Source organism: Pituophis catenifer, unplaced genomic scaffold, assembly GCF_029215685.1.
Source record: "Pituophis catenifer annectens isolate HBS135680 unplaced genomic scaffold, rPitCat1.0.hap2 SCAF_1, whole genome shotgun sequence".
NCBI lineage: Eukaryota > Metazoa > Chordata > Lepidosauria > Squamata > Colubridae > Pituophis > Pituophis catenifer.
In genome coordinates this window covers 174,640,137-174,656,422 of record NW_027256881.1, presented here as the reverse complement: position 1 = coordinate 174,656,422, position 16,286 = coordinate 174,640,137, and the positions used below count along the sequence as shown (strand labels likewise).

At 40.2% G+C, this 16,286-nt stretch overlaps 1 protein-coding gene across 1 annotated transcript in view; it reads right to left on the bottom strand.

Annotated features, from left to right (window-relative positions):
- ERBB4 (erb-b2 receptor tyrosine kinase 4) overlaps positions 1-16,286 on the bottom strand; it is a 584,656-nt gene that overhangs the window by 210,099 nt on the left and 358,271 nt on the right. The window contains 2 exon segments of the mRNA XM_070933199.1: positions 3,000-3,074; positions 16,068-16,222. Of these exon segments, the coding sequence (XP_070789300.1) occupies positions 3,000-3,074; positions 16,068-16,222 (230 nt within the window).

The window sequence follows — 16,286 nt, the reverse complement described above, 5'->3', positions numbered from 1 at the left end:
CATCATTGGGCTTGCCACCACTTAATTGGTTTGGGCAGTTTATGATAAAGTGAAATATGCTCACTCTTCCTTTATGTTAAAAAGTATAATATTTTACAGTAGAAAGATTAATCAACTACTTGTTTCCACATCCCTTGTTATAGCACTGTACAATAGGCAAGTGGCTGATAAGTTAAGAGTGAAATATTGGATTGATTCATTTCCAGACATTAAGGAAGCAAACATTATTAGATTATGCAGTGATTTGGATTAAAAGAGAGGAAAATGAATCTGCTCTTATAGTTCTCTTGAAAATCATTTAAGAAAAACAGCTTTTCTTCCTGGTTTTGCACAATTCTACTGTACAAAATGATTAATTTAGTTCAAGGAGATGCCACTATGTATATGTCAATACATACTCTCAATTTCTTTTCTCCTTCAAATTCTCATTCATACCTAATCAACAAATGACTATAATTTTGTAAAGTTTTATTGTCTCAGTTTGTCTTCTGGTACCAACTGGTAATGTATACTGGGAGGACATAATGGTAGTTCTGCAAACAAAGTCCTTGCCTTAACAGCAATTACACTATATGGTGTTGAAGATTATATTTTGAGCCTCTTTAACTTCTATTAATATATCTAGGTAAAATAATTTAAAATGAAGTGACATATACTACAGTTCTCCTTTTCATTAAATTCAGAGATGTTGAATATGTGTTTGAAACCAAGCACGGGCCATAGAAGACTATGCATTTTTGAGTGAAGACTTGGACTGCAAAATTCAAAACAGTCTGCAGTGTGAAGGCAGATATGTGATGCTTTCTGTGCAGACATTCTGGCTATTTAAAAATCCCTTCATCACTATAGTATTCATCAGTTCAGTTTTTTCATGATTTTCAAACGATAAGTGATAATAAAGCTCATTCCCAGTACAGTTAAAATGATCATTCCAAAAATGACCATAATAAATGCATGGCAAAAGCTTGGAACAGCTAGTAAGTGGGGAACACAACAATAAGCAAGCTAGAAGCCATCTGCCAACCTACCAAAGATTGACAACTAATTCTGGCACACTCTCCGTTCCTCTCTTCTTTTCTCTTGGAGTGTGCTTCCAATGCTGGTTTTAGAGCTGATGAGTCCATTTTCTGCCAGTTGTTCTGTAAGAGGGAATTCTTTACTGGCAAAAATGGGAACACATCTTGCTCCTTACTATTGATAGCTAATAGGAAATTATTCCTGCATTATTCTACTTCTTCTGTTCCAAGTCTATATATTAGCATGGATCAGTGTACAGTTCTTCTGTGCCTTCAAGCGACATCTACTGTATATATTCCTGAACAATAGTGAGAAATCTTATTAAATAAGCATACTAAAATCATAAATCTAATTCCCATTCATAAATATCAACTTTCTACTCATTTTAGTAAGCTCCTAGCCTGATTCTATGCTCAGAAGTAAGCCATCATGACTTCAGTAGGACATATTCCTTTTGCCCATATCTGCAAGCCTAAGCAATAATTGTAATTATATATGTGTTCCATTGAGTGGAACAATGTCCTAGAACTGAAATGTGTTGTTTTCTCTTCCTGGGTCAAATAATCTTTTACATAATCTTTAGTAATATACTGTATTAACAAAGTTCCTGGGTAGGGACAGGAACAGTTAGTTATTGGGCCAAAATAAATATATTTTAACAATGCCCATCTATATATGGTTTTGTGCTGATCTGAATTTATTCTGTTAATATGCAATTTAGCCTCAGGATCAAAATGTGTCATAGAAGTACATTTGTATTTTTGATCAAAATTGTATGCTGTAATATGAGACAATGCTAATTTGATTCAGCAGGTTAGGCATTTTAGAGGTGCTGTCAGCCAAGGAATGTCAGCTGGTGGGGACAGGTGACATGCCTTCTCTGTCATAGACCTGCTCTCTGAAACATTTTCCCTCCCAAAATCAGGATAGCTCCAGCCTGATTGCTTTTTAGGGGATTGTGAAGACTTGGTGGTATGCCCAGATCTGAGGCCCTGAGTGTGTTAAGGCCTCCATTTCTTAACCTCCATGGCAACAGTTTTACATGTGTGTGTGTGTGTTTTATGATATACACCACCCAGAATCACTTAAGATAGGTGAGTATAAAAATAAATACATAAATAAATAAATAAAAATACCTCTCAAGAACTATCAGATAATTAAGACAATTCCTTCAATATTTTCAGAAACAACTATTATATCTAAATACAAGTAATAAAAAGAACTACATTTTACAAGATGATGTTGATCTAAAGAAAAAAGAAAGATCAGCGGACATAAGGTTAGTGTGGAATATTTGAGACAGAAAATCACATTAACCAGTTTGATTAGTTTGGGCCATATAACCAGAAAGGATCCATTCTATTTTTCAAACTCAACTCCTGGAAATCATCTGGACAAGTCCTTGCAGTTGTCTTGGCAAGATATCAGAAGTGGTTTGTTTTTGCCTGCTTTCTAGGGCTGAAAAAGAGTGACTGGCCCAAGATCACTTAGCTGGCTTTGTGTCTAAACCAGAACCAGAACTCACTGTCTCCTGGTTTCAGGTCTGATAGTTAACTACTACACTAGGCTAGTTCTCATGAGGAATATTTATACATTTATTTATACTGGTGCTGTTGCAACAAGTTTTGTTCCACCCTCCTCCCATACCAGGTAGAGTAGTTTGAATACAGGCTATGGAATCTCTTAAGGACTCCAGCCTGCCTTACACAATCTTCATTTAAACCTCCACTAAAATATATATTTTTAATATTCAGATTCCAAAAGAATCATGAAAGCATGTGGGAACTGCAATTTTATGTTTGAGGGTGCATGCTTAAATTTATTTAATTCAGTAAGCGTCAATAGTATAGAAAGTAGCCCAAAAAGACTTGAATGGATGAATACAAATTTAGGATCCCACTCACTAAACTGGGTAATGCAATTATTCTACTCCTTACAAAGAAAGAACAAAAAGAACAAAAAGTTGGGATGGCTGATGTTACCTAGCGTGCTGGAGTAATGTGGACTGGCGTGTCCACGGATAGTAAATGCAGTCATGCCTAGTGGGGCCTCTACACCTGCAGGCAATTACAGAACAGAAAAGATCATTCACTATTCACAGGGGCCATGCACACACAAGCACCTTTGCGCACACATGGAACATGGGAGGTGTGGCAAGAGGAGCAAGTGCTCAGCAAGTACCTATCCATGAAACCAATGCAGTCCTCGAGGCGTGGGCCTATGCACCTGCAGCGAATCCAGGTAAATGTGGGGGAAGGGAGAAGAGAGAAAGAGAAAACATGCATTAGGCATTTTATAGGCAGAATCATCATCATCATCATCATCCCCCTTTCATTTTCCTTGCTCCAAATAGTTACATTACAATATTCCCTCAATCGTCATGAAGCCATTGCTTCAAATGTTTTTCAGTTCAAAATGCCTCGTGTTTGTTCTGCTGTTTATAAAATTGCAAGGCTAAATAACTGTGGATACAAATTGTGATTCTTCAGTTACTTACCTCAGTACAGATAATTGTGGATTTGTGTAAAAATGATCAGAGCCAAGTTTCACCTGCCAAGGCAAGGATCTACATGATACCTTAATACAATGGCCCAATAAATTCAATCATTACTGACTATAATACGGTTATGGCTTAAAAGATAACAATTAACATTTTCTCTTCAAGGGGCATAACTATCATCCTATCAAGACTGGATAAAAAGTAATTATATTCATCCAATGTGTGTGTTTATTGATTGATCAATTGATTGATCACATTTATAATACTACCAAACTCCATTAAGTACTCTGTACAGCATAAAACATTTAAAATAGTAAGAAACAATATAAGAAAGATAAGAAGTGTCTTTGTGTCAAGAAAAATAAAATCATCATGTAAAATGATATCAAAGGCTCACCACACACACTAACCGAAGGCCTGTGGGAAAGCCAGGTTATGAAATGCTTTTTGAAGATAGTCCCATACAGCTCTATGGGGGATATTGTTACAGAGGGTAGATGCTGCAACAAGAAAAAAGCCTGCTTCCTTGCCCTCATCAGGTGATATGATTTAATGAGCATGATGCAAACCAACTCTTGTTGGATTGTGTAGGACAGGCAGAAACGATCAGAGATATGTAGTCATTCAGGCAGCCAGGTTCTATGGGTAAAGGGTTTGTGGTAACCCAGCAACTTGAATTGCATCTGAATTCCTAGCTAGCTAACTGGTAACCAATGCAGTTCATGAGCAACAGTGTTACACAGGCATTGTCTGGCGCACCCATTACAGTGATGGGTTGCTACCAGTTCTCACCAGGTCGGGCGAACTAGTAGCAGCAGCAGCAGGAGGCTCCACCCACCCGCCCGGATGCTTCTGCGCATGCGCAAATGTGCTGTGTGTTTGCACGAGCGTGCACGCACAAGTGAACCAGTAGTGATGGGATTTGGAACCCGCCCCTGACCTATTACTGTCTGCATTGATGCATACTGGAGCAGCTGCAGCTTCCAAGGGATCTTCAAGGGCAATCCCATGTACAACACATTGCAATAGTCCACATGTGAAGTGACTAAGGCACAAATTATTGTTTTGATAGGTGGCCTCTCCAGTCCAGGAGCAGGCATAGCTAACATACAAGATGGATCTGTACAATAGATTTCTTGGCAAGAGCTGTCACCTCACTTTTGAGCACAAACTAGAAAAATCTCCAGATTATACACCACTCCTAAATGGGGAAAGGCAAAGCCGTCCAAAATTAAATACTCACAATGGCTCAAATGCTAGGGTTGAGTCCGAGTCTGTTCCTATCCATCCTGATCCTCATAACCTCTAGACCAGGGGTGAGTCATTAATTTTCCCAAGGGGCCACATGAAAACCTGGGTCTGCCACTACCCCCACTTCCCAACCACAGGTTGGACAGGGATATACAAATGTGGCCCACAGCCTGTAAAATGGTCAAGTCTGCTCTAGACCCTGGCATCCAATAGCATCACTTGGACAGCCCAGGATTGACATGTAAAAGAGTGTATCATCTCACACCATCAAATGACTTCAGCCAATGGCCTCATGTAGATATTACATGGAGTAAAAGAATCAGACTTTGAAGCATCTCACAGGTTAGAAGCCTCAGATTTAATCTCTCTTTTTTCCCAACAACCAGAACTACACACAGAGAAAGGGCACACCCACCCTTGCCAGGAGAATCATGGATCTAACAAAAAGGTAGTTGGTTAGAACATCCCAGCTAAATTTACAAGACTATACCCAGTCACTATGAACAAATCTCAATGACTTTATCAATCAGATAGCTAGAATATTCCTATAGGGGTCCTATGATGCTATGACTTGTCCTTTCCCAACAAGGAAGGGGAAAGAGTGGATCACCTTAAATATACTGTATTTTTCACTCCATAAGATGCACATAAGACGCAAAAGTGGGTGGAAATGTCTGTGTGTCTTATGGAGCAAATATTGCTGGTCCTTCAGTGAATAGCAATGGAATGGGACTTTTAGGCTCTACCCTTGGCTGCGCCTGCTTCTCCTCCAGGATCTCACCTCCACGCATTAACCTCTAGCTTTTCTCCTCGGCTGGCCCTCCCCTAGGTGTTCACCCTGGGCAATGGGCCATGGCCCCTCTGTCCCACACGCTTCGGTGCGGCCCATTCGCCAAAACAGAATTTGTCCTGGGCCTTTGGCCTCACGGGACAGTTAGCCACCAGCCAGAAGCCATGATGATCACAGGGGCTGGGGAGCTTTGGGGGAGGTGCTGCAGCCAAACGGTGCCTCAGATGATTGTTAGGAGAAGAGGAGGGGGTGGAAGCTCCCCTGTACCTGATTGTGCCTCCCTGACACTGAACGGGCAGAGTTTGTTGCTGCAACTGCCTTCCTGGATGCCATGTGTGTGCAGGTCTCTCCTCCACTGCTGTGGTGAGGCCGCCCAGGTTCGGTTGGAAGGGAAGAGCAGGGATGGGGGGCGGGCGGTAAGTAAGCCCGCTTCATCCAAAGGAGTTTTTGTTTTGGGTGGGTATCCTAGCCTTAGGAGGAGAGAGGGAAGGAGGAAGGGAAGGGTGGGAGAGAGAGAGAGAGAGAGGGAGAGGGAGGGAGAAGGGAGACAAGAAAGGAAAGGAAAGGAAAGGAAAGGAAAGGAAAGGAAAGGAAAGGAAAGGAAGGAAGGAAGGAAGGAAGGAAGGAAGGAAGGAAGGAAGGAAGGAAGGAAGGAAGGAAGGAAGGAAGGAAAGAAAGTGAATGAGATATGGAGGGAGGGAGGGAAGGAGAGAAAAAGGAGAGGAAAGAAGGACCACAAACCCTGGCACTAGACGTAGCTTCAGAGGACACTTTGAAACAGCACAGCAATCCAGGACTGGAAGAGACCTCGGAGGTCATCTAGTCCAACCCCCTGCTCCAGCAGGAGACCTTATATCATCTGGTGCCTCTAACACGAGGAAAATTCCCAGAAAAAGGAAGGAATTTACTAGGACAAGGCTGCCATGCAGAGGAAGGCAGAGATAGCCCTCGATTTACGACCACAATTGAGCCCAAAATTTTGGTTGCTAAGCAAGAGTGTTGTTAAAGTGAGTTTCGACGCATTTTACTCAATCCATCCTCCAACAGGGGATGTCAATTACTGTGGACCAGATTGAGAATTTGAGAGCAAAGCCCTGCTTGACACACTCATAAGGGAAGGGGAAGGGTACCCCTCGACTTACTGTATGTCCACCATTGAGCCTTGAATCTCCATTGCTAAGCAAAACAGTTGTTCAGTGAGCTTTCACCCACTTTACGACCTTTCTTGCCACCATTGTTCAGCGAATAGTTGCAGCTCTTAAATAAGTCACATGATCGTTAAGTGAATCCAGCTTCCCTGTGGACTTCGTTGGTCAGGTTGCAAAAGGGGATCACGCGACTCTGGGACACTGAGACCGTCATATGTAAAAGTCAGTTGTCAATTTGGATCACCTGACCATGGGGATGCTGCAATGGTTGTTAAGTGTGAAAAACAGTCATAAGTCCCTTTTTCCAGTGCCATTGTAACTTGTAACTTTTTCTCTCCCTCCCTCCCTCCCTCCCTCCCTCCCTCCCTCCCTCCATATCTCATCCACTTTCTCTTTCTTTCCCTCCCTTCCTCCCTTTCTTTCTTTCCTTTCCTCTCTCTCTTTTTCTTTCTTTCTCCCTTCCCTCCCTCTTTCACTCCCTCCCCTTCCTTCTCCCAACAAGCACCTGAGGCCGTTTGGCTGCAGCACCTCCTCTAAAGCCCCCCAGCCCCTGCGATCAATTGCACCATGGCTACTGGCTGCCAGCATTGGCAGTTAGCCAATTGGCTGGCAGCTAACTGTCCCATGCAGCCATGCAGCCAAAGGCCCCGGACAAATGCTGTTTCAGTGAATGGGCCACGTCAAAGCAGCTTTTGTCCCGGGCCTTTGGCTGCACAGGACAGTTAGCAGCCAGCCAATCGGCTAACTGCCAATGCTGGCAGCCAGAAGCCATGGTGGGATCAACAATCAATCACAGTGAAAGGCTGAATAGAAACAACCTAATCCAAGGACCTCATTCTAGGCTACAACTAAGGCCTTGCCTTAAATGCTCATCAGAACCTCAGAGAAAACCCCACATTTCCTCTGAAGCTGTTAGTTGCCTGCGACAGACAGATCCATTAGTTGCCGTGGACAAAATGATCTAATGAAGGGGTGTCAAACTCAAGGCCTGGGGGCTGGATCTGGCCTGTGGGGTGCTTAGCACTGGCCCATGGGGCCGTGCTGGAAGCAGTGAAGGACTGGCCCACAGTGCCTCTGCCAGTAAAAACAGAGCTCGGGAGGGCTGCATGCAGCCCTCCTGAGTACCTTTTCACTGGCAGAGGGTTGCAGGAGGCCATCGCAGCTGAAAAGGGAGGTTGGGAGGGCCATCCGTGGCCCTCCCAAGCTCTGTTTTTGCTGGCAGAGAGTTGCAGGAGGCTATCACAACTGAAAACAGAACTCGGGAGCCCGTTTTTGCTGGCAGAGCGCTTGGGCCACCACAGGCATCCCCGACACGAGTGGCGTCAAGCTGGCCATCCCCACCCTGGCCACACACCTTGCCTCCCCCGAAGGTCAAACACAATCCTGATGCAGCCCTCAATGAAATCAAGTTTGAATGATCTAATGAGTCATACCCTCTCTGCCGACTGAAGTAACATCAGCAAGCCAAAAAGCAATGAAAGACTGATCTTTCTTTCATAGTTGAAAATACTGCCTTCACTACCAAATAACATTGCAACTACTCTGAGATAAAAACCAGATTTAGTATGCCCCACCCAATTCAAGACAGGCTCTTGATTATTTGGATCCATGGTTGTCACAGCAGCCATGAACTCTTGAACTGCCTCAGACTATACGATACCATGGGGTAAGTTAAAATCACCAAGATCTAGTAACCTTAGGGACCTAGCTGCTAACCCAGTGACAAAGTTAAGCAAATCGGAAGGATGCCGTTGCATAGCAGAGTGATCAATATAAGAATAACAATTGTTGGATAGGATAGGATAGGATAGGACAGAATCTTTATTGTCACTTTCAATGTACACTAATCAGTATACATTAAAATGAAATTGCATTCAGCTCTCAAAAGATAAGCATTATACATATACCCACATACAGAAACAGAAATATCACAGTCTAGTTTGAATGTGGAACTAGACATAGAAAAAAAAAAAAAGAATCCTATGAGTTTACAAGATGGATGGCATAACGAACAAAGCTGTTATAGAATTTAGTAGTAGTCCTGCTATACATACTTCGAAACCTCCTCCCAGAGGGGAACAACAGAAACAGACTATGAAGTGGGTGTATGGGGTCTTGGAGCTCTAAGCACTAAGAACGTATGAAAAGACCAAATCACATTGTTAGTTATCTGCACCCCCAGACATTTAATATTATTAAATGTCCTCCACAGCTGCAGCCTTGATACAAAGTGGAATATGACCATGCTGACACTTTCTAAAATCAACAGTGATCTCCTTTGCTTTGTTAACATTCAAAATCAAGTTATTTGGTTAAACCCTAACCCTAACCAAGTTATTTTTATTGCACCAGTCCATCAAAACCTTCACCTCCTCCCTATAAGAATCTTCATTGTCATCCCAGATAACTGCCGTATCATCTGTATACTTCGCAATATGATTCGTTGCAGACTTGGCACAGCAGTTATAAGGGACTCAAGACACAGCCCATGGGAAATCCACACTCAAGGAGATGGAATTGGAAACTTTTCTTCCAACTCTCAAAAACTCTTCTATTCTCTTCTATCTATGCCAAATTAAGACAAAGCACACAAGTGCATCATCTATAGAGCCTAACTATCAACCAAAGGATCTCACATCCATGTATGAACAGCAGAGCTTCTGAAAGCCATCAAGCCATCATTCTTGAATAACAGGTGCACCTCAGCCCACCCAATGCCTGGGTTCATAGCTGATCTGGGCTCATAAATCAAGCATTGGATGGAGTTCTCATTCTTTTGAGAACAAATAAAATCCTTTTTTTTTTTTTTTGGCACAAAACTGTTTTTTCATATGTATCCTGGACAAATAGAATACCCATGAGAATGAGAAAGCCTCATGGTATACCAAATGAAATATGAATTCTTCTTCAGCGTCACATAGAGCACAAAAATATCATCAGGAATTCCTTCCCCTCTCTTGAAATCTAAAATCCTCTGAGGAAAAAAAGGGGGTTTGGCCTACTTTTTAGGGAATCCTAACAAAGGTATTTGCTTTGAGTATTTAGGCTTCTAGTGCCAAGCCTACAGTTTATACATCAAATATCTTCTTGGAGAGCTGTTTACAAGGCTGGTATGGAATGATGTGGCAATGGTACTCTGCACTTACGGAACAGGCTTTTTTATACCAATTTCATTCCAGTTGCCAAGCTACCACAGGGAATTAAAGATTATATAGAGAAGTATTTTAATTTTTTTTTAACCATCATTCCTATTCTGAATCAAGCCAGATATCCATTTAAGTCACTGCTTCCATTGATTCTTAAAAAGCCATGAAGAAGAAAAATTATGAATAAGAAAATAAAATGAAGGTAAATAAATTTATTCAGAGCACAGATCACTAAAACCCTGATGGCAGGGAGAGAAATAAGGCAAAAAAACACTGACATCTCAGAAATGCATTATGACTACTTAAAGTCCCCCATCATCACTGAATGGCACACTCAGTGGTGGGTTGCTCCTGGTTCGCACCAGTTCGCAAGAACCGGTAGTAAAAATTTGTAGTAGTTCAGAGAACCGGTAATAACATTGGTTGGCCACGCCCCCAAACCGGTCCCTGGCCCACTCGCTTACCCCGTCCACCTCATCAGAGGCTTTTTTTTTTTAACTTTTAAAAGCATTTTTTCTACAACCTCTTTGGCCGAAAAAATGCTTTTAAAAGTAAAAAAAAAAAAGCCTCTGATGATCGCGCGGCTCAGCTGGGATTGTCAGAGGCTTCTGAAAGCATTTTTTTCTGCAACCGCTTAAGGTTGTAGAAAAGATGCTTTTAAAAGTAAAAAAAAAAAAAAGTTGGCCATGCCCACCGTCAAATTACCCCCCCCCCCCCCACCAAGCCATGCCCACAAAATAAGTCACGCCCACAGAACTGGTAGTAAAAAAATTTAGAACCCACCCCTGGGCACACTGACACATTTTAAAGGAGGTGTATTTATAAGAATAGCTTTTAAAAAAAGAGTAGGCACACTTTTATTTTGCTTAGCTACTAGCATTAATACAAGCAAGTGATTTTTTTAATGATACCTGTAGCCTGTTCTGAATAAGATAATTGCTTCATGTTTAATAATATAATAATCAGAAAGTTATTATGAATCACATTTGATTTATCAAAAGCCAAAATGTCTGTTTCAGAATATATTTTTGCTTCTATTTTACAGTAGGTACTTAGAAGAGACAATTGACAAAATTCATTTTTTCATAGATTGGTAGCTCGGCAACCCCCCAAAATGTATGTGTAATTTTATTAGAAGGGAGTATCCAAATAAAATGTCTGTAAGAGAAACATCAGAGGCATGGTTTCATATATATGTATTATTGCCCAGATGCATTCACCACAGCCTCCAGAAATTTCAGACAAAAGCCACAAGGGACAAGGTACTGATGAATAAGATATTTGTCTGGAACAATTTTCTGCTCTATCCACCTGAACTGAATTTAAACTCACCAATGGGCTTAAGCCAATATTTTTATTGCCTCACTTGTATTTTTAACAATTAATATAAAGACATGTACTAAGTAAAGAATTTTTCCACTCCTATTGCAATGACAGAAGGATGCAAAAATTCCAGTTGTTACATTTCTTTATTTCCAGATGTTTTATAGATTCAAGAAGAGAACTAATATTATTTTAGGTGCTTATATTTAACATTAAATATATGTTAAGCTATACAAAACTATCTTCCATTAATAAGCCCCTCTGAAACGCCTTTTTTTCTTCCCAGTAGTAATAATTATTTTTAACCATATAACCCAGATTTTAAAGGACCGAATAGAAGTTGCTTCTATATTGCTTAGCACATTGTAAGCCGCCCTGAGTCTCCGGAGAAGGGCGGCATATAAATCAAATTAAAAAAAAAAAAGTTACCTCTAGCACAAATTCTGGGATATCTTTGCATTCTTAGTTTAATTTCCCTAAAAGCTCTGTTGTAATTAGAGCTGCAAAACCAGAAAAAGGTCTCATTTTGAATGGCAACAGCTGTTGACATCAACATTTTATTGAATTATTTACTGCTTTAATTTTAGCAGCAAAACAATAAAAGCCTCTTGTGAATTATTATTTTATAAAATTAATTTGTTAGTTGTCTCTTGGTTTTTGTTAGAGATTGTCCAACAGTCTCATTGCAGAATAACTCGAGTGGTCTATATTAAATGTTCAGAAGTCACACAACTTCAGCTGATGGCATGCTAAGCTTCACTTACTGTAGTGAGAAAAATTCTTCTTTGGATTTGAAAATACTCTTCTCTATACCTTCTGTATTGTTGCCAAGATAACAGCACAGTCACTTCTATGAAATCATCAGGAATCAAGCTTGATTTGAAAAAGATGTTATTAAATGTCACGTGCACCATGGCAGAATAGGTTCTGATGGCACGCAAGCCATTGCCCCAGTTCAGCTCCGCTGCGCATGCGCACGCACCTCCTGCCAGCCAGCTGGTCTTCGGGTCTCTGCTGTTCATGTGCAGGGATAGGGCACATGCGAGGCCCTGCACATGCATGTGCAGGGCGGGGTGCATGAGAGGGGGCCATGCGTGCATGCGCAGGGCTGAAATGCTGTGAAGTCTGCAACAAGTTCGCTTCACTACTGGTTCGCTTTGCACACGCATGTGCAGTGTGCACCAAATGTGTGTTTTATGCGCAGGCGCACTGCAGGCACTACTGCACAGCCCTGAAAAAGGAGTATTAAGAAGCCTTTTCTGAGTCTGCAAAGGTAAGTAGAACAGCGAGCAGGGGGAAACAGTTGGGCCGAGCAATTTAGATTAGCTAGAAGGCAGGATTTCCTGCTTTCTAGTAAATACAAATTGTGCGGCACAGCTGATCGTCAGAATTTTTTTACTACTGGTTCACCTGAAACAGTCTGAACCAGTAGTATTTCACCCCTGGCACAGGGGCGCAGGGTACATGCAGGGGGGCAGGGCACATTGCATTTTCGGGATTTGTGTGCACGTGCGTGTACTTTGGGCATTCAGTCTGGAAAAGGTTAGCCATCACTAGTCTACAAGGTTTAAAGAAAGGATTCCCAACTAAGAAAAACGTGCACAAAGTTGTGTTTAAAGAGAAGAAAAGCTTCCATAAACTACAGTCCTCTCTAGCTTTCTTAGCCTAATCAACACATTTGGCTGATATCTGGATCAAATTCAGCAAGTCTAGTAGCTTTTTAAAAATGATTCATTCAGAAAGTACTCTTACAAAAGGGCTTGGTTCTTCAAGCATCAGCATTATCCTTTGAAATGTATTCCATTGAAGTTTTCTGGAAAAGGGTACTTTGTTTTAAATGGTGTTTCATGACATCTGCTGTGTGAACATTAATGCCAAAACATGGTAATCAGAAACAAGGAGAAGGATCTTAAATAAATACAAATGAGATCCTGTATCTGTGCCAACTTTCATCATAAGAAGCATTGGGAATACTTCCACACAAGGGGCATTCATAGCAAACAAGGGCCATTTTAATAGATTTAGGAGAGGAGTACTAAACACAAGTCATGTATCATAAGGACTGAAGCGGAAATGTAATCACAGATGCCTAAAAGCAAGACCTTTGCAAATTATGTTGGTTGCCAGATATAATGGTTTTCTATTTTGGTGACACTTTATTCAATTAATATGGTGCTGTTGCTGAAGAAGGAAAAGCAATATAGGCATAGATGTTTCACTACCTTTATAAAGAGAGTCCAACCAACACTAATTCAACTTCACTAATTCTAGGAATTATAATTAGCTGAGGATGCGGAAGTAGGAGGAAGACTGGGGGAAGGTGATGGCACAATACCCAAGTTCTTCTTGTTAAGAGAAACTATTGTAAAATTGAAGGTATTCAAACACATATCTTCGACTTTATAAAATGTGAGGATTAAAAAATACAGAGCGACATGAGTAGGATACCATGGTAGGAGAAGCTAAAAAGAAGAGGATTGAGGATAATTCTTAAACAAAGTTCAAACTTTTGAAAAACATATTAAAAGCAGAATTGAAAATAATTCTAGTGTACAAAAAAAATGAAGGAAAGCAAAGCCAGTGTGGCTAAATAAAAAGCTTAGTGAAGATCTGAAAATCACATATAGCAAACAGGAAAAAGTGCCAGGATTTTAAGGAAGACCACAGACAGTTCATCTGACACTGCAGCACTGGTGTCAGAATGCTAATAGCAAGAAAGGGCTTATGGGGGGATATGTTCAAAAGAAAAGGAAAAGATAAAGCTGCTCAACAAAAATGGCAAAATGCTAATACAATGGATATCACAGAAAAGGCAAAGATATTATATTCATTTTTTATTTTATTTCAACCTTGTTTACCAAACCTAGGTGTTCTGTGGCGAATACAATGGAAGGACAGAATTAAAGCTTGAGACTTTTAACCATAGCCGGATACCCTATCTTTGTTTTCAATTAGTTTAGGACCAGCTGGATTGCATCCTAAAATACTGAAACAAAATGGTTGATGGTGTGACCATACTCTGGTATACTTTCCCAAATAATTCTGGAGAACTGACAAATTGTCAGATGACTGGAGCAAATGCTCCTATCTTCAAAAAGTGATAAACAAAGATTCAGCAAACTTCAGACCCAGTCAGGCTTTGGAAGATTCTGGAATAGATAATAAAAAGACCAATATGGAAGCATCTTGAATACAATTTAGTAATTAAATGAGGTCTGCATAAATTTGTCAAGGGAACAGGTGGGGCAGCTACTCCTGCTGTTCTCAAGTTTATGTTTCTTGGAGATTTTAACTTGTCCCTGGGCAGCATTGAGACTGGAGCCCTTTAGGACTTCAGCAAAATAACTGACAAAGTACTCCGAGACATGCTTATCTTTCACTGTGGATTGGATGACATCACAACTAAGTGGATTAAAAGATGGATTGAAATTTATATTCATGAAATGTCCATTGATAATTCATCATCAATTGGAAAGAGTGACTGAATGAGGTGCCACAACAATCAGTCCTGGATCGTCTACAGTTCAACATTTTTATTAATGATTTGGATGAAAAGGAAGAGGGATGCTTATCAGATCTGTAGGTAATACAAAACTCATGGATGCTAGATTGGAAAATTGGGCTTACGGTAACAGAATTAATTTTAGTAGGGATAAGTACAAAGTTCTTCACTTATGAAATAAAATCAAATGCACAAATATTGGATTGGGAATACTTGGTAGCACTAAATGTTAAAAAGATCTTCCATTTTTAAATTAAAAGTACTTGATTGGATTTAATAAGAGCCAGAACTATGAAGTGGTTACAAAAAAGACAGATTTATTTTAGGCTATATTAATTGAAATATAATTTTCAATTCATGGGAAATCATTCCATTCTATTATGCTTTGATCAGACCCCATCTTTAATATCATATCCAGGTCTGGCATCACACTGTAAGAAAAATTTAAAGAAATTATTCTTAAACCAATTCAGAGAAGGGCAACAAAGATGATTGGATTACTAGAAATGATTTTAAGGATTCCTTCCAACTTTAAGCTTCTATTTTTTACTGATAAATTTATCTCCCTGTTAAGACTAACCCCAGCCTCCAAATCTTGAGATTTTGCAATACAAAGAGAAATAGGATGGAAAAGAAGGTGTGCATGCACCATCCATTGGTGTCACATTGAATTAGGCTAGGTTTGCATTGCATTGCAATTTATAATAACATAAGGAAAAACAGAGATTCAGTCCATTTTTCTGTTTAAAATCCTGTATTCAAAAATTATCATTATTTGTACATATCTTACGCAGATACAGAGAGATAAAAGATCAACTGTGACCCTCACCTTCACATGCAAGGCACCTGAAGTTCAGTTAAAAAGCAAGGCAGCGCATCTTTACCATACTTATTCTCTACACATTTAACTATAGTTTTGTACATGAATGCAACTGTTCGTGTAATCTAACAGTCTTCTTCATTAGAGTCACATGGAAAGTAGCACTATCACTCTAGGGAAGGCAGATCGACTCACTTTCATATCTCCCAGCTGAACACAAAAGGAGGAGAGACGGTTAAGGGGAGGACTGCATTCTTAATATGCTGAGGCAAACACAAACTAAAGCATACTTTTGCTCTTTAAGTGCAGATTATCTTTATTGCCCATTCTAGCAAAAAGGGAGAAAAGAGACTGTAAAGGGTATGGTAACTCAGACTCCAAGAGAGTATTACAATAAAGATATTGATTCATCATCATCTTAGTTTTGCCATCCATAGAGACATACTGAAAGACTTGGGGATAAAAATGTAATGTTCTAGACAAATTACTTTATTCATCAAGGTACAGCAAAATGGATTGAAAGTATCACATGTAGCAATAATTTTTTAATATATGTAAATGTAAACTTACCCTTGGGTACAATTTGGGTGACAAGAACGACATTCACGATCCTCATCCGCATATTTGAATATGAAGCTGTTTGTCCCTTGTACACCATCAGGACATTTTTCAACACAATTGGGGCCATCTTTAAAATGAAAGCATTTGGTACAATGATCTGGTCCCTATGTAGAAAGAAGAAACACAGAATATCCACATTTCTGTTTTTGTTTGGAGAGCCCCAAGAGC